Raw genomic sequence first — 23,664 nt, 5'->3', positions numbered from 1 at the left:
CAGGAATCCTGGATTTCTGGGGTAGATGGTTCAGAGAAGTGGTGGAATTGCCATCATGAAAGGCTTTTCAGAACAGGTTAAACAAGCATCTCTGCAGAATAATGTAGGTATAGTTCATCCTGCCTGAGGCCAAGAGACTGCATTAGATGACCTCTTAAGGTTTCTTCTAAGCCTGTTGTTTTATGTTCATATATGACTCTTTTTTTTCTTCTTAAATATGAGGTCAAATTCTACTACTAAACTCTGCATTAGATATATTACTCTGTAAAAGATTCCACTGCCACTGAATATTAAGACTATGTCTGAATCTAGTACAGGGAAAAAGAACATTGTGAGCTGTTCACAGACACTTTATTATTATCTGTGGCTGCATCCTATGGCTTCCTCTTAGCTTGTACTATAGCTTTTACTATGGCTGCCTTTAATGCTGCTGTTGGAGAAACTCGGAGGTGAATTCTAGTATATTTACAGCCCTGGATGACTCCATGTGTTGAAGTGTAGTTACTTGAAAACTTCAGGATACAGTGTACAAACTTGGCAGGCTGAGGGAGAGTAGAAACATGGACTAAAATAGCCTGGAGGACTGACGAGGAGACTGAGAGCTTGAAGCTGGGCTTTCTTGGAATTTGTCCTGTGCCTACTTCTAAAGTAGACAGACTGCTGTCACTCAGTATCTAGCTGTTATAAATGCAATTCTCCAGTTTGGTACATGTATATGTCCCACAGATAAAAGTATTATGCATGTTTTTAAGAATTACCTATGCAAATTGAAGCACAGCTCTGTTGAAGTGGAGAGTGCTGATTTAACAAAGAGCTTTTAAATAATTAGGTTTAATCTTTGTGGTTCAATATGTGATGACACATTTTATTTACTGGAAAGATCTGAAAGAACTTTCTTTGCAGACAAAATTACGGATTTTGTCACATTTTTTTAGGGACATGTATTTTTATGTTATCTTTGTCTTTTAAACATCACATTATTTCTGTTCCATCCCCATGAGTTTACAGAACAGTATTGTGACTACAGATGGGAAATCAAGGTGCAGAGAGAACGGTTAAAAGTATCTATTTAATTTTAAGCAGGAGCTTAGGGTCAGGTATCTTTCAGAGCATTTAGTGTAACATAGGAATACTTGTCTTTAAGACAGCCTTTATTGGTCCTCAACCAGTCTCACTCAGGAAAAAAATGAATCATGTTAACACCACTGCATTAGGACTTTGTTTCTTGGTAGAATGTGTTTTATCTTTTCCTTCTTACAAGCACCTCAGCTGTTAACTATATGCTTCCAGCTTTCGTAGTAAATTAACATTGGGGCCTACAGAACAAATCCATTGAGAATACTGCATAAGGCAGAGGCCCTTAATAGGGGGAATATAGCAAGTGAACATATTATTAATGATCACACATATTATAATACGTATGCACCAAGGGGGTGAGATGGGTTACGTTAATGTGCCCAGTTTTTGAATGTTTAGCTTAGCAGCAAGTTATACCCGCTAGCAGGTGGGGGGGTAGAGGGGTGGGGGTATCTCTGGCTAGATGTATTTGTGCACATGGTTATTTTAAGGTGGAGCAAGGAATTTGAACAGAAGTTTACATCAACACAGATTAGTAGTAGCTCTTAGTGCTAGCCTTTTTCCTTTATAGACTTCATCCCACTTCTTTCTGTTTTCCTTGATGTCAAGTCATCTTGAACGTTAAGGGGGGGGAGGGAAAGAAAAGCTATTTTCTGTTTCATGGCTGCTTTCCAACTGGAATAGCTGGGAGCAGTTACTAGAGGAAAAGTAGTCTTTTGATGTTGTAACTCTGAGTGAAGAGAGCAGGCTTGGTACCACTGTGGGAAGGTTGCATGTACAGTCTGATCAACACAGCAAGCTCGGGGGATGGGGCTAAAGTAGTACAGAAAGAACTGACTTTTCAGAGGGTTTTAGCTGTAGCAATTATACTAAGCAAATCCGATCCCTTGAAAAATGTGACTTTTTTCATCTTTTTTTTTTTTTTCTTTTTAAACTTTGAGGCTTACCATTTAACCAAAAGCTTACAATTCAACCAAATATAATGGTATCTTCAGATGAATTGCAAAAATGATGTCCATCATGCAACGGCTTGCCCACCTGTGAAGCTTCAGGTTACTTTGCCAAAGTATGTATTTATTTGCAACATTTAAATGGTATGATTTCAAGCATCTAACATAGCGAAAACTTGTTCCTTCCCTGCCAGCCTTATTTTCAGACAGAATTAAACCATTTCAACTGAAGCTTTTAAAAAAATTGTCAGTTCAATGCACTGTCAACAAAAAATCAACGCAAAGGACTAAAGCTTTGGCAAAGTTACAAGAATCTGAAAACTGCTTTGATGGATTGTTGCAACCAACCATAAGCATACATTTCCATTTACAGGGGAATTATCTTACCCATAATCTTATTCTTGTCATTTTTTTTCATATTCTGTTACTTTTTTTTTCTTTCAGATGATACTAACTGTGTTTCTGAGCAACAATGAACAGATTCTGACAGAAGTTCCAATTACACCAGAAACAACCTGTCGCGATGTAGTAGAGTTCTGCAAAGAGCCTGGAGAAGGAAGCTGCCATCTGGCTGAAGTATGGCGTGGAAACGGTAAGTAAAATGTTCAGTGGAAATGGATTTAAATATATGTACCAATTAGAAAACAGGTAAGACTGACTTTTCAATATTAATTATTTCAATTGTGCTTTCTTTTTTCTAGCAAACTTTGATGCAAAGCATGGTAGTTCAATATCTGTAGAGATTAATCCAATTCTTGACCTTTTTTTTTTCCTTCCTTGTTTTTTTCCTCAGCGTGGAATATTTGATAAAATGCATGTGTAAGATACGTCAGTATTCTGTATTTCAGTTTTTCAAATTACATAAACAAAGTATTCAGTATCCCCATCTTAAAAGAAAAAAAAATAATGGGGGGGGTGTGTATTTTCACTTCTAGAAGTCATTTATTTGAAATAGGCGTGCAGTGTGTCTAGGCTAGAGGGTATTCAAATGACAATAAGGAGTCTCAGTGGTCTTCTCTTACAGTCAATGGGTGCAGATCACCACCTGCATTCTTTCTAATCCTATTTCCTCACTATAAGGCATGTGAACACAACATGAAATTTCAGAATGGATATAGATTCTTTTTTTCTGTATCATGAATAGCAGATGTTCTGCAGACAGAATTGTGCCAGAATTGGACATAGTATCTCCTGCTTCTTCATGAACATTTCCTCGCAAAGATTTGACAGCCTGCCTTGGGGCAGGTAGTAGTTCCCATATCCTATTTGTGTTGCAATTGTTATTTCACAGAATAATGGGGTGGGCAGTTCTTTTCAGGTGTGTGTCAGAACAGCCCTATTAAGGATTCTGTTTCTGGATGGATTCTTGCAATTGCATGTAGTACAAGCCTTCAAGTTATAGTATATCAATGTATGGATGTGAGTAGAATCGGTGGACGGGTGAGGATAACAGTTAGGCAGGTTCTTAGCCCTCAGTTACTAAGGTCACCCCTGTCTGAGCTGTTTGTCATCTGTTTTGTGTAAAGACTCATGAGGTCATAACTTGATACTGAATTCTTAAATTTTGCATAGAGGGATTTTATTTTGGTCAGGGGCTTTTTGTCAAACAGACAAAATGGGCATTATTCAGATGCCTTTGGAGCTTTTGAGTATTAGCAATCTAGAATATTTTCCTCACGGGGAAACTATTCCTTCTCTTTTCTAAACTGTTTTAAGACTTTGTAAAAGGAGAAGGTGCCTTGAGGAGTCATTTCCTAACTGGACGGGAACTCAGAGTTTAGGCAAGAGTGAGCAGAGTTAAGCATGTCTGCAGTTCTAGGAATACAAGTTCAGTTCATGCTTAGTTAGAAAACTGTCTTTAAGGATAAAACTTACAGGAGGGTTAAAAATTTTTCAGCTTGGAAGTTTAGATTACAGAGAGTCTATGATGCCAAGTACATTGCATAAATTTCTAAAGTAGGTCTGCAGACTGTGTTTAACAGCACTCAAATATTCCTAATATTTTCCAGTCACTTGCCTGTAAAAGTGTAACATATATGTTATTATTTGTTCTTCTGCTTTCACAATACTGGGAGGGTGCACTCCTTAAAAAATGCAGACAATGTTGTCAACTAGCTTCAAAGGGCGACTGGAAAATGGAAGTATTCCACAACATCTTTCTGGGACGCTTACACCTTGCAACCCTGGCGAGTGCAAGCACATGATTTCTGTAATAACTTGTAAGATTGAAAAAATACTTTATCTGTGGATGTAAGACATTATTTCTCAAAGTGTTAGATATCTAAAGCTTGAAGTTTCTATAAAGTGGGAAATAAAACTTACCCAGGAAGTTATGATGGAGAGACTAAGACTAAATTTTGGGTATCTACCCTGTGAATTATGCATCTTTGGTCCCATTATAGTCAATGGAAATTAGATAATACTGTGAGTAGAACATGGAGGTCACTGATTTCAGCTAGCAGTTATCTGTTAGATTTTGAGCATTGGAGTTCATCCAGCTTTCTGAAGTAGACTTCTATATACAGACACGTAAGTTTAGGAGCAGAGTCCTGCCCAAAGCTTCTACCTGTTGAATGGGTCTGTCAAACTTTTAAAAATGTGCTTGCGGCTCCAAGTTTCTTTTAAAACTCACATGAAAGTGCTTTCACAGATCTAGCATCACTTGTTAAATACCCAAGGTGATAACTGTATTTATCTATTCCATTGCAAGTGTGGAACAGGAAAGACTAGAGAGAAGGAAAGAAAAAATGAAACACTCGCATGTGTTTCTGGATCTCTCAAACAAGCCTGTACTGTCAGCAAAAAAGATGTCCTGCACACTGGTTTTAAGTCTCTTCGATGGGAATTTCAGCACAAGAATTTTGTTTGTTGTTCTTAAATATAGGATACTGTTACACCATCTGTGTGTTGGTGGCCTCAACTTCTTGCCCCAACGTCTGGATTACATACATTTCTCAGTGAAACAACGTGAACTTTTTTTTTAACAGGGCATAAACACGGTATTTTTTCCTTCAGCTGCTCCTGAGACCCAAATTGAACTCTTTCCCCTGAAGTTTTTAAAAATAATTTTGCCTGGAGCAGAGACGTGTTGTAGAAAACAAGAGTCTAAACAGTTAAATGCAACAGTTTCAACAACAAACAACTTAAAATATGGTTCTGAGTGGGAAGTGTGAAGCAATTTGCAATGAAACTGCTGTGTGTTGTGCCAGTGGAAGAGTATTTTTTTTCTATTACACTGTCTCTGACCCCTCAGCCCTTATCCTCAAGAGAGGTCTACAAATGTTCTTTCAGAAGACATTTTGGAAAGTAAAATTCAAAACAAAAGTTAATACAGAGAATCATGGGTTGAATAAACAGAGTAGGTTTTGTCACACACCATAAGCGGTCTGTTTTCTTAGTGTCTCCATCTTGCACAGGTCACAAATCACAGCTCTCTCTGTAAGACAGAGCTGCCATACCTGTCCTCTTGTGAATGTGCTTACCTCTGTTCTACAGGTAGCCACAGACTCTTTTAGGTAGCCCAACTGAACAATACATGTCTACTCAAATTCAGAGCAATGGGCTTGTAAATTGTAGTTTTATTATCAGATACAGAAAATAGTTATGTGCCTTAAAACTTGTCCGTTTCCTAAACTTTATCGATCTAACAAAATAATGTCTCTTCTAATAATCTTCCTCTCCTGAATGTGTATATACAAATAAATGAGAAATACTTCATTTTATTTTTAGAGGGTGACAGAGACAGACCATTTGTCTTCTAGAAAAATGTTAAGATCCATGGAAGTTTGGCTTCAAAAATTATGTAAGATTTCTAGAGCTCAGAGGAGGATTACAATAGCTTAGCTGTTGGAAAACATATTTGTTTGTTAGCTGTTGTCTGTTTGCTTTTGTGTGGCAAAGAAATGGTTGAGGACCTTCCCGAAACTTGTAAAATAGTTTATGTATTGTTTGTATTAAGAAACTGATTCTTCTCAGAGCTGCATGACATAAGCATTTGGTTTATTCACATTTTATTTTGTACTTCATTCTCTGTTCCTCCTCCTTCTCAGTTTCTTGAGATGAATAATAGTTGAGACAGTCAATAGCATTCATGCCTGATATATCAGTACATTGTGCTTTGTCAGTTTGAAGCTTCCTCTTTTTGCATGGATTTGTCATGCTATAACAGGAGAAAAAACCCCACAGAATATTCTTCCTCATTCCCCAGCTATTACAAATAGCAGTTGGCAAGGAGGTTGAAAGAGAGGTGTGACGCCAGGAACTTGTAGTATGTTTCAAGAGAGAATGGATTTCAACCTTTAAGTCCACCCAGTACTCAATTATTCATTTACATCTGGAATGCCCTTCAGCAATTGGTATTAATTAGTCTTCCTGAATTTAGTTGTAACATAGAGGCAAGTGACTGTAAAAGAAATAGTTGTTTACTACAACTGTACTTCTGCAAACCTGAGGGGGGAAAGACTCATTCCTGATCTTGCAGTGAACTCCCCAGCTATGAAGATAATCCATTACTTTGTCTTCTGGTTTCATGTATAGCAGGCATAAATGTGTTTATTACAAACAGCAGGGTACTTGTAATAAGGGTAAAAGTGGATTCTGAAGTCTGAAATTTACTTGTTTTAAATAGTGGATATATAGTTCCAACAGAAACATTTTTGCAATTCTCTTCTAAAACATTGATGTGGTATTTGTGTTTTGGTCTTTCAGGGTGCTTCAATCATTTCAGAATATTTAAAAGTAGCCCATCCCCAAAACTTTTACTTAAAAGGAAGAGTCAAGCTCGGTTCTCAAAAGTCTTTCAGAATTTTCATCCAACTTAAAATCTAAGGCAGTTTGTGCAAATAATTATGGATATATGCATATATCATAGTTTTCCACTTAGTTATTAATGAAAATAAACATTCTCTAGATAAATGTGTTGTTAAAGTATAGGGATCCAACCTGTTTATTATTACTCTAGACCCATACTCTTATTTCACATTTTCTTTATTCTCTTCTACTTAAAAAATTAAAATCAAAGTTGGAAATAGTATTGTGGAAACAATTACTGACAATTATGTCCGAAGCTATAACAACTGGGAGAAGTTTAACTGCAGGTTTTCTTTGTTTTGGTTTTGATTTTGATTCTTAGTTGCACAGAATGATTAGTGCTTCTTCATTTTTCATTTCTCTGTTTCAGTGATGATGTTGCTGTTACTATTTAACCTGTTTTCTGTCTAATTTAGGGCAACACATGCTGAAGTTTTTTTGTGGAAGAATTGCAAAAGTAGTAGAAAATGTCTTTCCCATTTCTCTCCATGGTCAAGTCTGAAAAATATTAGCCTTGATTCTTCAAGGTACATTATGTAAATGAAACTTTTTATTTTGAATAGCTCCTAGGATCAGGGCCTTACTTTTAATGGGAGACCAGCCTAACCAGGAGTGCAGCCACTCCTCACCATTCCAGAATTAGTCCAACCCTGTCCAGACATCCAGTTTCTTGGTACTTTGTTATCAAACTTCAGTTCTTGCTAGGTTTACCAAGCAATTTTTTTATTTGGGAAAAATGCCTGAAGATTCTTACCTTCTGTGTCTTAAAGTCTCTGAACTAAACCATTTAAATATTTTTACACTCTGTGATCTCTAGAAGGCTCATGCTGCAATTTTAGTGGTTATGCTTCAAAGCACTTGGAATCTTACATTACTTTAGGAGTTGAAAAACCTGAAAATCATGTTTTTTAAAATTTCTTTTCAAGAACTGAGTTGTAATAAGCCACTGACCTTATTCTTGTGTGCATAAACACTACTGACAATATTTCCTGGAGTCTACTTGAGTGAGGAACAAGAAAAAGAAAAGCAAAGCAAAGCATCTATATTTTAAATCCAGGTGTTGTGATTTTTTTTGTTGTGGTTTTTTTTGTTATTTAGGAAGATAGGTAACCAGTTAGCTGATGAATATATTTAGCTTGTAGTTTACATGACCCTTCCCTGTTGAAAGCAGCTAGATTTAACTGTGGCTAAATGGTGTTAATCACTATAACTATTGGACATGACAGATTTTGACAAGACACTTCATTGTATTCAGTGCATTGTGAATCAAGTGATGAAAATGTATTGTTCTTTAAATACTACAATTAAGTATCTCAAGAGTATCAAGACATGTATTCATTTATATAGTTCATAATGCATATAAATTTAGGAAAATTTCACTATAAAAAGGTGTATTTGTGATGTGGTTTTCCCAAGCTTTCCCTAAGATATCTGTTATACCTTTGAATCATTTTGTCTTCTCATGTCAAATGGGCTAAGTATGAAATGGATAACAAATTGTTAGCGGTGCTCTGCCTGGTAGGAGATACTGTGGTTTGGGTTTTGAGGGCAGAGAGTGTTTTGCTTTTAACAATGGAGAACGCAATCTCCACCTTTCGGTTTCCATCCAAGCCTGATTTTCTGCAGTAATATTGGTTTGACATGGTGCTAATTAAATCTCTTCTAGTATAATTTTACTATGATTAGAAGATATCTTCTAATACTATGCTTACTGTTAGATCTTAAACAGGACAATTTCTTATCTTAATGAAAACATTTAAAAATAAATGCAAGTATCATTGTGGAAACAGTGAAAACTTTGCTTTTGAAATGTATTTTAATTTTGAAATACTATATATATAGTGTGCAGCCTCTTAGTAATAGTATATTTGATCAATTTGGAAGAAATAACTACACTATGAGAATGTTTTACATTTCTTTGGGGGAAAACAAAGAGACTGACTGCTGCATAGAACTTCAGCCTTTATTTGTTTAAAGATTTGCCAGTAATTCCACATATACTAGAAGTTAATGTATGGCATAGTGTATTGGAGTGGGAGCACCTGCTCAAGTCCTTAGGAGATGAAATGTCAATGTAATGATAAGGCTTTTAATCTGAGTGGAAACGTGGAGGTTCAAATTGAATGAATCATTTTAATAACAGAACAAAATATCCATCTGGTGGTGATGGGGAGCAAAGCTGCAAAGATCAGCATTGTGGAAAAGGGTGTGATGAAGAATTCCTAAATTAGGGTTTCTAAACACTGGTATCTTTTATATGGTTTGGCAAACAGGTTATGTACAGGTTATGTACACAGTGAGCTATGTTACAGTAAGTCTAGCTTTTAATACAGTGCAACTATTGTCTTTTGGTGCCTGTTTCTTTGACTTTGTGGAAGACAGAATACATTGGATAGATTGAATTGCTACCACAAAGGACATTCTGATTCTTAATGAGAGTTCTATAAAACTTTGCTTAATTTAAAATAGTTGTGTTAAGTTTTTTGGTCTTGTACTTTTAGAACGTCCCATACCCTTTGATCACATGATGTATGACCACCTACAGAAATGGGGTCCCCGCAGGGAAGAGGTAAAATTTTTTCTTCGTCATGAGGAATCACCAGCCGAAAGTAATGAACAAAGTAAGTACACTTATCCCCTAGTATTGTCACCTGAACATGTTTAAAAGATTTCTGAAGTGAGTTTGATTATCAGTTCCTTCAGTGAACTTCAGTAGATACATATAATACAACTTCCTTATACCAAAATGATTTTGAACCTTCCTCAGTGGCAGATTTATTCATGTTCTCAAATTCCTTTCTCTAGAATAATTTCTACCAGTCTGTTGAGTAATATTTTTGTAGCAAGATTGGCTTCTATTCTGCTTAATACTCATTCAAAAATGTTGGTGGGTATTAGAGGCTTAATGCATATTTTTTTTTTCTTGTTGAGAGAAGGTCCCTGCATTTTGAGAGGGTGGGATTGTTCTTTTTGACCTCCTGTTCTCCTTCAGTTGCCCAGAGAAAAGACCCAGTAAACTACTTTGCGTCCTTTAGAAACTAAAGTCTATTTTATAGACGTCAGTGGCAGAGGTCTCGGTGGCTTTACTTTCTCAGAATTTCATGTAGATATATTTAATAGTGGTGATAGTTCACACCTTGAAAAATCTCTGGTCTGCTTGATTCTATAGGAAAAGTGTTTATATAAACCAGTGCCCTATTAAATGGGGTTTTCTTAAAAGACTGGAATAAAAAAATTGAAGGATTTCAGTTTTCTGATCTACCTAGTATAGACGGTACTTAACTTATGAGAAGACTTTTGAGGCTGTGCATTATATACTTAATGTCTGTCAGACTGTCTGAAGGATAGGAAAGGTATCTCAAATTGAGATGTATATTTGCATGCTCAGATTATCCTTTCTCATTCAACTAATCTGACTACTTCTAACAACTGAATTTCAAGTCTTGGCTTAGTCCTTATTGCTTTGAGCTGGGGTTTCTTTTCATATTTCTAAGTGGTTCCTGGTTGCTTTGAATGCCAGAAGTAGCAGGCCCAATAATGTGTGAGGGATTTTTGTATTAATTAGGTACCTTGTAAAATACTCGGTCATCCTTTGGGCAATAGAAATTTAAAGTATGTTAAGAAATTTAAGATACGACTGAAGCCACAGTGTTTCGTGTACAAGGAAAATCTTGCTTCTGAACCAAGCATGCAAGGCTTTCTAATTAATCATTGACCTAAGGATCAATTTGTAGATTAAAGTTGCTTATAAGGCATTAGAAAACCTTCCTCTACTATATTCATTTATAATGTATTCAATTGAAGCTACTGCTTCTTGTGGACACAGAAACATGAAACTTTGGTAGTCATGCTTGGTACATTCCCTTTCATGACATCATTGCCTAAACACAAATCAGAAAAGTAGAGCTGCATGTCTGTACTTTTGACAGAGAAATTCTCTGAAGTAAATGCTTTATTTCTGCTGACTCCACTGCTTACAAAGAATAACCTAATAAGAAAGACTTGGAACTAGCAGAATAAAAATTCATAGGTAAAAGCTTTATATAAAAATTCTTGGAAAGAACAGATTCAAGTGTGAAAACCATTTGCGTTGAAAACTGAATTTTGCACTAAGAGTGATACTTTACTTTTAGGTGGACGTCAAGCCCAAAATCAAAGAAATGGCATAAATATACCTGTGGAGAAACGTACAGAGAATGGGGTATGTAATAAGTCCTAAGGGTTTTGGATCAATTCCACTCAAATATTTGATGTTTTTAAAATTCTTATTTGTCAAGATCTATTATGGTGGGAACTGGTGGAAAATGTGTAGGTCTTGTTCCGTTTTGTTTGTTTGTTTGGTTTTGTTATAAAGTGAATGGGAGAATATGGCTTTTTCATTAACTACTCTAAATTTTCTGGTTAGAGAGAAATTCACTTATGTGATATCAGAAGCCCCCAGAGTCTTATTAATTACTGCATTTTCTAATCTGTCTTCCTCTGTCTTACTCATCCTGTGTGAAGAAAAATCCAGCTACATTATTCTTTCATAGTATTGCCTGTCCAGACATCTTTTCTTGTTTGATTAATCTCACTGGTATTGATTCATGACATAGCCTCATATGTTAAAACATGAAAATGTATCTATGGATTGGGATGTTTTCAGATGCTGGTAGAAGAGGTTGCATACCCCTCAGAACCACCTCTTTATACTGTTCTTTATGGTTCATATCTACGCTTTTCATTTTTTTTACTACAATATTACTAGGTTTCTAATTTAAAATAAACAATACATAGCATAGGTAACATCGTTGGTAGCCTTCGGTGAATCCTGGCTTGAACATTCTCTCTTTTACAAGTAAAATGTAGTACACCTCTTTCAAAATTACCATGGCTTAAAAACCTACCCCTGAGCTGAAACTCTCTTCACTTTCTACTCTGTCTTTTCATCCTCAATAGTTGGGAAGACTCTACAGAGCATATTCTGCTCTCATTTTCTCAGGGCCATTCTGCTGCCTTTACTGAGGCACTATAGCTGACTATTTTTAAACATTTTAAAATCTCAATAAAAAGATTTGAGCTCACCAATTCATAGTTGTATTGTCTCTGTAAAGTACTGTGGATTTACAAATAGGCATAGGGCTCTTTCTCAGGGTAAAATAATGCTTAAAGAGGTTTAAAAGCAAACAGATCAGGTTTTTCAAGCTGAGATGTCTTAAAGAAAAAAAGGACTAAAATGTTAAAAATAATTGTGCAGATTAAACAATTCTGTGGTTGTATATTGCCTGATAATTGGCATCTAAAATTCACACACACACACAAATACGCAGCAAAAAAGTTGTTCAGTCAGTTTGCAGCTCTTAGCAGCTTGTTTTGTGTATGGCATGTGGGCCTAATGGAAGGAATTTTTTTCCCTATTCAAAATAGTTAATCATGTATTGCTTTCTACGTTCCTTTTCTGTAGAGAACAGTAGCTGATGTCCTCTGCTGCATGGATCCATTTATCCTGCTTCTATTGTCATATTGACAATGTAGTGAGATCATAGTGCTATAACGTGCTAGGGGAACATAACCCTTTCATGACCTCCCCTAATCTATTCCTCCATGTAAGTCGTAACACATATACTTCATTTGAGACATAATATCTTTGGAAATTAGGACTGGCATGTGCAGTATGCCTTACAATCTCACTTCTCGGCAGCAATAATGTTTATGATAACATGGCTTTGTATTTAGTTCAATTTGCTGTTCATTTTTATGGGTAAAACTCAGACCTGGTAACTTGAGTAACACTGCTACCTTTGTGCAATTCGGTATATATTTTTAAAAATATGCAAAAGTTTGGCGACAAAATTAAAATTTATTAGGGAACGGATCACTTTAAAATGGACTTTTACTAGGTTTAGGAAATTATTAAAACACAAGAAAGACTGAAACCTGAAAGGGTTGTATTAATGTAAATTGTGGTGGTGTTTATGCCAAAAATGGTACAAATTAGGTTTTGAAAGTGTATAAAACTAAGATTTTTCAGTTGTGCCAAGTTTTAAATCAGAGGGGGAGGGGGGAAAAGAGGTGACTTCAGGATCAAGGATTTAATCAGCTTACACTTACATAATGCATTAGGCTTATTCATTGTTACTGGCATGCTGAATGTTAGACTAGCCCTAGAATCAATACAAACCAATGGAACATTGAAGACAGCTCAAATCTTACCAAATATTCTGCATTCAGGTATATTTTTATTATGTGTACTGCTCTAATGATGAAATAATTGATTTTTACTTAATATCTGGATGGAGCTGAAAGTGTGACGTGCATGGAAAACTAAGATGAATGTTTGCTTTAATGTTCATATCAATTGTCTTGGAAAAAATGATGGGAAATCTGTCTGGAATTCAATTTGGATAATTCTATTAATTGGCATTTTGTCATATGTAGTAGGATTTTTTTGTTCTTTGAAACGATATGTACAATTATTTAAATAATGGTTAGCTTAAAATCACATTAAATAAATGCTTAAATTTCCTTAGATTATCTTCCAAATAAAGATTTAATGTTAAAAATAGGCTAGGTCTCTTCAAACAGTGAAACATGTGTTGTTGTAAAAAGAATACTTATCTGTAAGTGCTCATCTGAGAGCTTTGCGTTCTGCTTAACAAAGTCTAAAGGAAAAACCATGTGAGATTTTGTAAATTGTCAAGTTCTCTTATTCCTGAGGTGACCTTTTGGGGTTTGCTTTTGTTTACAACTTTCTTCCTTGGAAGTGGAATTATGCTATAATCAGGGCCTGATCTCTTTCCGCCACTACACAAAGGTATAGATATGTGGAGATAAGATTTACATAACTAAACATTTCCCTTTGCCAGGGAGATTGGACAGTGTCTGAAGAGGAATTCTCTTCTCTGAGAATAGCTGCCTCTTCCTCCTCTTCCTTTCTTTTGCATGTGTAAGTGAGCCAGTTGGATTTGAACACAAGTTGTATCAAGAGAAATTCTAATTAAATATTGGGAAAAATGTTTTCTCACTGAGAGTAATGGACATTGGAACAGACTGTTGGGAGTCCATGGAATTTCGATTTGGCTGAACAACGTCCTGAGCAGTCTGAACTGCTCTGAGCAGGGGTTATTGAACTGGGTGACTTCCAGAGGCTCCTTTCTACCTATATTATTATTTGATTCTGTGATCAGTGGCGATGAAACAGTGGTCATAGAATGCTGGGTCTTGTTTTCAGATGTCCTAGCATGATCCAAGCTTCATTCCATGCAAGCAGCAGCGGTCTGAAAACAGAGACAGAGCAAATATAATTGTAACCACTGGAGGTCAGTGATAGACAGGAGAGGGAGTGGGGAGCCACCCGTCGTGGTGCAGCTACCAGTCATCAATAGAAAAAGTGGATCAGAGGTGTACTTAAAGGAAGTCCCAGAAAGAGGACTGACCGGATGATGATGGTTGTCTGGATGAAAAGATAATCAGATAACCGAGAAAATTCTTGGAGATGAGAGAACAAGAAAGAGGATGCAGCTCAGGAGGAAAAAAAGGGTGGGGTACAGGAACATGGTGGAAGTAAAGTATATTGGACTGAATAGAAGTAGATTAGTGTAATGAAAACAGTCTGTACATGAAGACAGTACTCGTTTGCTGTGGTTGCTTGGTTTAAATTATTTTTCTACTTGGTAATTTACTTGGGGAGAGTAAAATGTCAGTTTGTGGTCTAGTGTACCATTCTATCTTTAACTTATTTTTGCTGTTTCTAATATTAAAATTGCTGCCCTGATTTAGAGAGACTGATATCAATAAGCTTTTTTTCTCGATGGATATTGACTGAAGCCTTTGCCAAGAAATAAAAAGTGGAAGCTGATTTTATCTCTAACTATGAAATTTGTGTTAGCTTTAGTGTAAAAGAAACTCATGTAGAGGAAGAAAACTTCACCATCATCCCAAACAGGAGAATCGCACTCCTGGAAAATTTCTTAGTCTTGAAGCTGTGACCGATAGATAGAGTTGAGAATTAAAATTCTGTGCTGATTAGATAACAGAACTGAGCTTCACTATTTCTGTTAAAGTGGCTCAGATCAGGCTTTTAGCAAAACTTTTACAACAGGTAGTCCAACTGGTTTGGCATCAGGAGACTCATACTTTCATGCTGGGGGAATTACTCAGGGAAATTCCATTATCAGGTAGATTAAAACTTCTACATATATGTACACACAAAACAGTTTTTAATAGTATTGATTTAACTTAGGGGAGTGTATGGTTGCTGACGGAGAGTAGATAGGCATCTTACGCAGTCAGTCTCTATATCCCATTCCATCATGACAATAGCAAAGCTAAACTGCTTTTGAGTTTCTGTGGTATGGCTTGTCAAATTCTAGGCTTAGAGTTTATATGGATTTACATGTGGTGCCAAAATCCTTGAGTAGAATTGTATGTTTTTCATTAGTTTTAATTGTTTGATCCATACAAGTGCGATCAGATAAAAAGGCATTAAATATCTGTTATACATTTTGTCATATATTTGTTCTGATACAACAATTAAATTTTTAAAAATGTGTTCTAAAAGGTGTATGATAAAGAAGTTTCAAAGATGGCTGATAGGGGGGTTTACAAGTATACTTGCACAGGCAAAATACTTAAAGGTTTCCTTAGCCTGTCAGGCAAAGATATGACAAAATCCAATTGTCAGGAAGAAGGCAAACAAGTTAAATTTTTAACAGAAGTAGTAGCCTCAAGAGATGAGAAATACATTATATATGTACTTGCTTGAAGTTTCTAATTTGGAATATTGAAGGATAAAGAGCTTAGTCTGGAATAGAAGTTGTTCTTCAAACCTGAGCTGCAAATTCAATTTAATATAAGCTTTTAAGTATTAAGTACTGTCTGTTTGTAACACTTAACCATGTACGTGGAAGAGGCTGCCATTCACATAAGACAGGTTTTAATCAAACTTGTTTAAAATGAACAAATAACGATGTCAGTCTTGGAAATCTAGGTTCTTTCACGGGTCAGCAAAGTCTAAGGAAATAATTCCATTAAAATATGATAAAAAAATTTAGGCACAAGGAATTCTAACAGTGTGTGGAGAAAAAAATTTTCTGAAGACATTTGCTTGCAGGCTTCCTGGAGCACTTGGACTACGTAAAAAACCTGGTAATTAAATCAGATCCAAGTTTTCCTATTTTTCTGCTGCAACCTTCTCTGTTGCTTTTGTTAAGGAGACAAAAATGATTGTATCTGCTGCTTTTTTACAGTTACAGGTGTTCACTTGTCTAAGACATACATTCCTAAAATTATTTTTACCTGTCAGAGAGAGGAGCCTTGCTGTCCCTATAGCAGCCTTCTGCACTGTCAGATTTCTAGTTCAACCCCTGGGTCAGCTCAATAGAGTTTTGATTCTCCTCAGACTGATAGCGTTCTTCGTTAAGTTTTGTCTGAAGCATTTTCCAGACAGCTGACAGTATCTTGCTCTTCAAAAATTAGGAAAATAATCCAACTAAAGGACTTAAGGGAAAAAAAATTAAATTAGGAAGTTAAAAAAAATTACAGTCTAAAGCTAATTTTAATGCATACAAATAGCTTTTGAATTCTTGCTGGACTAGAAATCCCAGTCTCTTCACACCTCAGTAAAGGATAGTTATGTAGGGTAACATGTCTGCAAGACTAATAACTATGTGATCTCATAGAAAGAACTTCTGTGAAACTACAGGGAATTCAAATGGTCCTGACCTCATTCCTCACTCTGAGGCTTCTTGTAAACTTTTTAGGCAGAATCGCATCATTCTTGGATTTGGAATGTCAAGAACAGTGTTTTGACATGTCCTGTGCAATCTCAAATATATTTCAATCCATAATGGACAAAGTTACTAGATGTTTACTTTTTATAAGAATAATTTCATGAGTTTCATCACACTTATTCAGTGATCATTTTCCTGCTATAATTTTAATCATGATAGTATTAGTTTATGACTAATATTAGGTCTTAATATCTGACTTCATTTGTTTTGAGGAGTCTAAAGATTGTTTGACTAATTGGGAACAGGAAACACGCTTGGAACCCACTTGGAACATTGTGAAAGGACTGTTTTCCTCCATGTTTTCTCCATGTATTTACGTAATTTTTAATCTCTTTCGCTCTAGATACCAAACATCTATCTAGATGGCTATGTATATGAGAGATACTCACAGTATACAGACTTGTGGTATACAGACACACACACTCACTTGTAGTATACAGACTTTGTAGTTCTGCTCTTCTGGGTATCAAAGGTGGTTCTGCTCAACAAGTTACAGGGAACAAAGATGAGGAGGAAAGCCCTAAACTGCATGATTTACTCATCTACACCCTTCGTTTCCACTTTTACAGGTCTAATTTTGCTTAGGTATGTCTTTGCAGTTTTACAGCAATACTTAGTTGCAGATGTCCATGGGACAGGGACGATGAGAAGTCCTGTCCATTTGTTTAACCTCTAACTATGGTATTTTCATATATTTGTATTGTGAACATGAAGCAGTACAATTCACTCTCTTGCCTAGATTTCTAAGTAAATGAAGCATGTGGAGAATTGCCCCCAGTTGTCATTGCACATAGAGATCCTGAGTTGCTTGGCCCTTATATAAAGGTGAAATAGTTTAGCATAAATGAGTGCTTCAGCTGACGCATAACATTATACACATTAGCTCATAAAGTAAACATTACTTTAAAAGTTCATTTGTTATTTTTCATGAAGTATTGCTCTGCTTTCACAATCCTTACACCAGCACTGTAAACTTCAATGGCTTTTGTTACAGTTATCCTTTTGCAGTCACATTAGTGTCATTTTTAGTTAAGCCAAATATTTTAATATTACTTTTTTGTAGGGAAGATGGTAGATGTCCTTTACTTCTGTAGTTCCTCACAGTAGACAGATTATGAAATTCACTGTGTCAGTGCAGAGCTCTAAAATCTTAATTGTCAAAGCTTGAGAGTTTAGACTGTCCCCCTGCCTCTCTGAGCAGCTTTCAGGTCTGAGCAGGAGACTTTTCTGGTACTTAAAAGGCCAACTCTTCCTTTTCAGGTCACCTTTAGAGTTCTCTCTTTTATGTAGCTGTGTCATCTGCAGATTAGTATTTCCTCTCATCTTTTCCACAGTCCCTGTAGTTTTTCTTGCACAGTGCTGCTGTGGCCTCCTTTTTCTGACACACCTTTCCATGTTCACTGACTTGTTCATTTAGTTTCCTGTCCATCTAGGCTTTGGACACATAGCATACCTATTTCCTAGGCGCATGTTTTTCCCAGGCAAGTGAACCTTTCCATTTCTCTATTGTCTCCACAGCTGCCTCCAGATCCAATTGTTGTTAGGTTTGTTCCCCCTGCAGTCTTCCTCAGATCAAAGCGGAGAAAATGAAAGTCCCTCTGGCTAATTTAGGAGCAAGGGAGTTGAACTTGTTTTTCTTCTCTTATTCCTACTGGATGATCTTACTCTACAGCTCATACCTTTTCTTGCTTTCTAAAAATAAGCCTGTTCTTTATGCAGCTGGAATATTCACTGTATTGTGCTTGGACATACAGTTCTTCAGTGTCCTTATGGAGACCCATTTGGCTGGTTCTCTTGTGTAAGTGCACTGAATCATGCTTGAATTACTTTCTTGAAAGAACGAAGAGAGCGTGAACTTGCATGTCATTCGTGAGCCTGACAAGGTAAATTACAGCTTTTTACGTTTTTTTATCTTTCACAATATCATAATTTTTAGATACATAAGAAATTGTTCATGGGGTTTAATATTTTCTTCAGTGTTTAATATTGAAAAATCCTTAGGTCTAGGTTTTGGCTTGCTGGAGTCTTCTCTGACTTGCAGCTTCTTGATTTATGATCTATGTCTATTACGCACATGCTTTAGCTTTAGCTTTCTCACTGGCTCACGCGTTCATCTTGGTGCATGCAATATTTAAGAAAAAGATGAAGTGTGTAGGGAAAAGCATTTAGCAAACACTGGAAAGGTTATTTGCATAAGACTGTGGTATCTATTCTGACTACTGTTTGCCTTTTATTTTAGGCAGTCTCTGTTAATAAAGAAGCTGTTACATTTCAGGTAGTATGGTTTTCTGACACTTTAAAATTAAGTACAAAAAGTAATGATTTGCATGATCTTTTTGGTATTCAGTTTTTGCACTGAGTTGGTAATACCACAAAAATACAAATGGAACAAATGCAGCTTTAAAGCTAAATTGTCTGTATTCTTATATTTTCAGTTTAACCTGATAACTGAAAGAAACGTGTATTGCTCAACATTTTCCATTGAACATGAAAAGTGCAATGAATCAAGCTGATTGTAGTTGACAGCCGGCTTGATCTTGCCATGATTAGGTCTTTTACTGCTGGCAAAATCCACTAGCCTTTTCCGTTAGCTGGTTGTTGATGAATGCAGAGAGACAGCTTTTCATACTGATAAAAAATTTGGGGAAACCTTTATTTCATATGGAATAAGATTAAAAAAAATCCTACCTCCTATTGATTGCACTGAGCCAAAAAGCCATGCAGGAACTTGTCAGATGTGTACAGTTGTTAATTTGGCTTGTTCACAGCAAACAGTTAAACAACTAATGTAGACAGAAAATAAAAGAAACATGGAGTTGAAGCATGTTGAAGCAACGCAAGTCTTTAGAGCTGATGGGAAGTGCTGCAAAATAAAGTTGTGTTCTCTTACAATAACATGGGAAAATGGCAAATGGGTAATTAATTACTTTTCAAAATTAGTTAGTTTTACACTTTAGTGGATATGTTATTTAAATACTGTGTAGGTTTTGCACTTTAGTTTAAATGATTGTGTGTTTCATTGACATATGACCGGAATGCAGAGCAGTTTGGGTTTTGTAGTGCCTTATCTCTGAATTGAAATTCTTAGTTAATCAGATTTTGTTTGATGTATTCGCTATCATTTTCAAGTTTTAAGACCTTATCAAAAGCTTGTTACTTCAAAATGTCATGGTCAACTTTTGCTTTTAACAACTTAAGTTTTATGGGAAGTGCAAGTTGTACGCTAAGTTTCACAACATACCTTTCAATTACAGTATACTTATTTTCAGCATTTTTGTGTATTGGAAATGTTTTATTATACTGTTCTCATAAAACCAGTATTACATCACCACAGAAAACCTTCATGTTGAAACAATTACTTAAGGGAAGAATAAATGCACATTTGATGCTAAACATATTATTCATACTAACAATAAGTGCATCTTAACCATACTTACCTATCCTATCAGAATAAGATGTTGCTTTTCTAAAAGACCCAGAAAAATATAGCGCCAAGACTATTTTTAAAGGCACTTGGACAGTGTGTTTTCAACATGTATTGTAACATGTCTAACTCAAAATTACTCAGAGTGAAAGGGTTGGTATTGTAAACAGCTCTGAAGTTGTTTTGTGCACAACTGATCTGTTATTTCTATAAGAATGTTTAATTTCTTTTAAGATAATTTACTTTTGTTAGGAGTATGAGGTTGATACATTGATTCAAATCAGCTACTAGGTATTTTAGCTGACACTAAAGATAAACATGCTTAAGATATCTGTGGCTGTTTAAAAGTGTCTGCAAGGGCAAGGAAGAAAGTAGTATTTTAAATAAACGAGTTCCAGATACTAATTTCCTATATTGTGGAAATTATTTATAAGCAGTTTATTTTATATGTAGCAGATGTTCAATACAGGCTTAAATCCATTTCTAATTTTGAAAATCTATTTTAACATTGTTTTGATTTTTGTTAAATTCTGCCTTTTCTTAGCTGTTCTGTGCAAAATAGAGGACAGCCTCACTTGTGAGATTTCTAAGAAAGCAATATGGGAAAACAGGAAATCTGGAGTCTGGGGCTTACGCTGAGTAGACTTTAAACGTTTTATTATTTAAAGTGACTTACTGGCATCAGCAAGTTGGAGGAATTGCTAACAAGGTAGTATAGTTTATGAGAGATATTAACATTTTACCAAATATAGATAATGTGATTTTTTTTTTCAGCAAATCGTGATACACTTGAAGCATGTTTATTCTAAGACCCTGTTAATGTAGGTATTTGCATAAATAAAATAACATTTTTATTATAAATTTCTGAGTAAAGCTACTGGGTTCCTTTTGAAATGTTAATTTCAAGATTATTTGATTATCAGGAGATAGCACATGCTAGGTATATTTTCCTTTAATTCCCAAAATTGTGGTTGCCTTTTCTGGGTTTAATTAGCTTGTTCATTTCCATTAAGCTAAAAAAGGCACGTGCTATTGTCATTGGATTCTTTAAAATGGATTTCTGCTATCGGCATATTTCTGACCCAATTAAAAAAATGCAAGGCAGAGCTGTGGATAAAGCCATTAAACTGGAAATAATGTCATAGTGTTATGTATGAGTTTTCACATAAGATTTTCAAGTTGCCTTCATTGTGCCTGGCAGTAAGATTAGGTTTTATGGAAAATGCATTAAAAATCTATTAGAGTTCTTAAATTTGATGGTATATAGGGTCAGTGTGTTTCAGAAATGTAAGGAGGTCAGAATCAATAATCTTCGGCGGATACTCCATCTTGTGTTCTCCTGTCATAGTCCCCAGATAGCACAAGGAGGACATACACATTTCATATAAGACCTATTTGATACAGAACTGGTATAATAAAATCCTGTATCTTCCATCTGTTTTCCCCATCGCTACTGTTGTGCTGAGGACAGGTACCCGAAGTGTGTGCTGGCTATTCTTACCAGCAACATTTAAAGTTTTGTTGCCAGCTGGGCTAATTAAAGCATCCCCTAAACTATGTTACTTTGAATGAGGCTTAAAGCAGAAAAGTTACATGTGACTGATGGGCTTCTGCTGCTCCTGTCCAAGTTAGCATGGTAGAATTAGGAAATTTTTTGCTAGGATCAGCAGGCAAAGCAAGCTGTTCCTTTCCTTCCTGCTCTGGCAATTTGGTAGTTGTGCAGCCAGAACTGTAGCTGTTCCCTCTGCTGGAAAGGCAGCACAGAGGAAGATGTGGGGATGGCCCATGGAGGTGAGAGCTCCCTGATTTGGAGAGGCTGAGAATTGTCAGAGCCCTGATGCCAGCTAGGAATTCACTGGCTGGTGAGCACTCCAAGCTAACCTCCGGTCATTTTACGGTTGGCAGTCTGCTTTGTGCTGGGAAAATGCTCATTTATGTAATACACTTCACTTCCTTTGTCCACATACTTGTATACCTAGTCCCAGACCTGTCAGTTCTGTGTTTGTCATGTAGCTATATAGATTTCTGGCATTTGACAGCTCTACTAAGGTAAATTTCTAATTTGGAGGTAAGTTTTGTGTTACCTCATTTGCCCTAGGAAGGAACTGCTATAGATCATGGAAAACTGAGTCTTTCAGTATGTGCAGTAAAATCAGAGTATTTACTTTGCATTTCTAGGTGGGCATTTTAAGCCTTCTCAGGAGCAACTTGCAGTACCTTTCTGGGCTTTACTGGCCTCCCCTATTAGGCTGGTGAAGATGTTTTCTTTTTTATATGGCTAAGTTGTGTGCCTCATTAGTGAATCCCACATGGAAGAGTAAATTCTTTAAGTCATGAGCCAGTTGCTTCGTGGATTTCTCTCTCTCTCTCTCTCTCTCTCTCTCTCTCTCAGAGTTTCTGCCTCTAATTCAATACTGATCTTGTCCCCGATCTCTGGTTTTTGGGAGGGTTGGGGTTTTGTTTTGGGGCGGTGAGGGATGTCCCCCTGCCCCCCTATCTCTCGCCTTTGATATGCTAGTGTTTTCCCAACCTTCACAAAGACTGCTTTCTTTCAAATTTATTATGGCTGAGGATATGGTTACCTTTACCATCAAAAATGTTATTGGGTGGTGGGGTATGGAGAACTTAAGAGAATGATTGCTTTTCCCCACCCCCTTCCTAAAAAGGCAATTTGGCCAAAATGTTCCTTATGTGTACTGCAGTTTTAGAGTGGCAGCCTATATAAAGAATAAACAGTGTAGCTGGGTTGTGGGTGGGTTATATGCTGCATTATATTTAGTAGCTGCTCTGTGTTGGCTTGTCAGTAAATTAATAGGTGGTTGAAAGTAGTAGGATGCAAGCAGAAAAACTTTCTGGGTACCCCTTTTGATGGCCAGAGTCAGAACCAGCCATTCTGGGCTCCAGTGCAGAAGCTAAGACACAACCCTGCACGCTGGTTGATTACATTTTACCTAGGTTATGTTGGAATTTGGCAATTGGTGGTTTAACTTCAGAATCATCTCTGACTGTGACAAGAGAGAAGGGTGGACCAAAGTACTAAAAAGACAAGTAGTAAATGAGGGGGTAGGGATAGAGGTGATGGAAGTGAATGCTAGGAAGAAGACTAGAAAACAAGTGAGAGAGAGTTCTTTGCACCTGATGCATTGTACAAGAATACGCATAGAACGTGGAGCTTGGCCAGTTTCAGGCTACTGGAGGTACTTCAACCTACACTTTCTAGTGCAGGGCATTGGGAAGGGAACTGAAGAACTGTGTGGGAGATGGGTGTGAACACTTATCTTAAAAAGAGGAAAAGAATCGATAAGGGAAGTTAATGACATGGTGGCTTTTGCAAACCTAGAAAAAGATCTGAAGAGATACCGTGCGGGAAACAATAGTACTGCTCTGGTTTTCTTTTTCAATTAATTGGTTACATTATGCTTTACACTGGCTATTTGAGTGGCTAGGTGTTGCTGAACCTAAACATGAGATGGCCAGTCATTGTGGTGGCCTGTAAAGCTTTTGAGTATTTGTTGTTTTCCTATAATCTCTTATTTCTGACATCATAACAATCTCAGATGTGGGTTTGTATGTGTTTCATTATTATTTTCAAAGTAACTTTCTGTTCTCACTAGTGCAAACTCAGAAAATGATC

The 23,664-nt window shown here is 36.4% G+C and overlaps 1 protein-coding gene across 6 annotated transcripts in view; it reads left to right on the top strand.

The window, feature by feature from the left end:
* Positions 1-23,664, top strand: part of PPP1R13B (protein phosphatase 1 regulatory subunit 13B) — a 72,274-nt gene that overhangs the window by 24,812 nt on the left and 23,798 nt on the right. For 5 of the 6 annotated variants that reach the window (XM_049828369.1, XM_049828370.1, XM_049828368.1 and 2 more), the window contains exons 2-4: positions 2,472-2,619; positions 9,338-9,457; positions 10,970-11,037. In XM_049828369.1, the coding sequence (XP_049684326.1) occupies positions 2,472-2,619; positions 9,338-9,457; positions 10,970-11,037 (336 nt within the window). Of the gene's footprint in view, positions 1-2,471; positions 2,620-9,337; positions 9,458-10,969; positions 11,038-12,959; positions 13,047-23,664 lie in introns of those variants that run through there. The other variant, XM_049828374.1, reaches the window with a different exon arrangement.

This window comes from Accipiter gentilis, chromosome 25, assembly GCF_929443795.1.
Source record: "Accipiter gentilis chromosome 25, bAccGen1.1, whole genome shotgun sequence".
NCBI lineage: Eukaryota > Metazoa > Chordata > Aves > Accipitriformes > Accipitridae > Astur > Astur gentilis.
The sequence above is the reverse complement of the archived record's forward strand: the minus strand, read 5'-3'. Positions and strand labels throughout refer to the sequence as shown.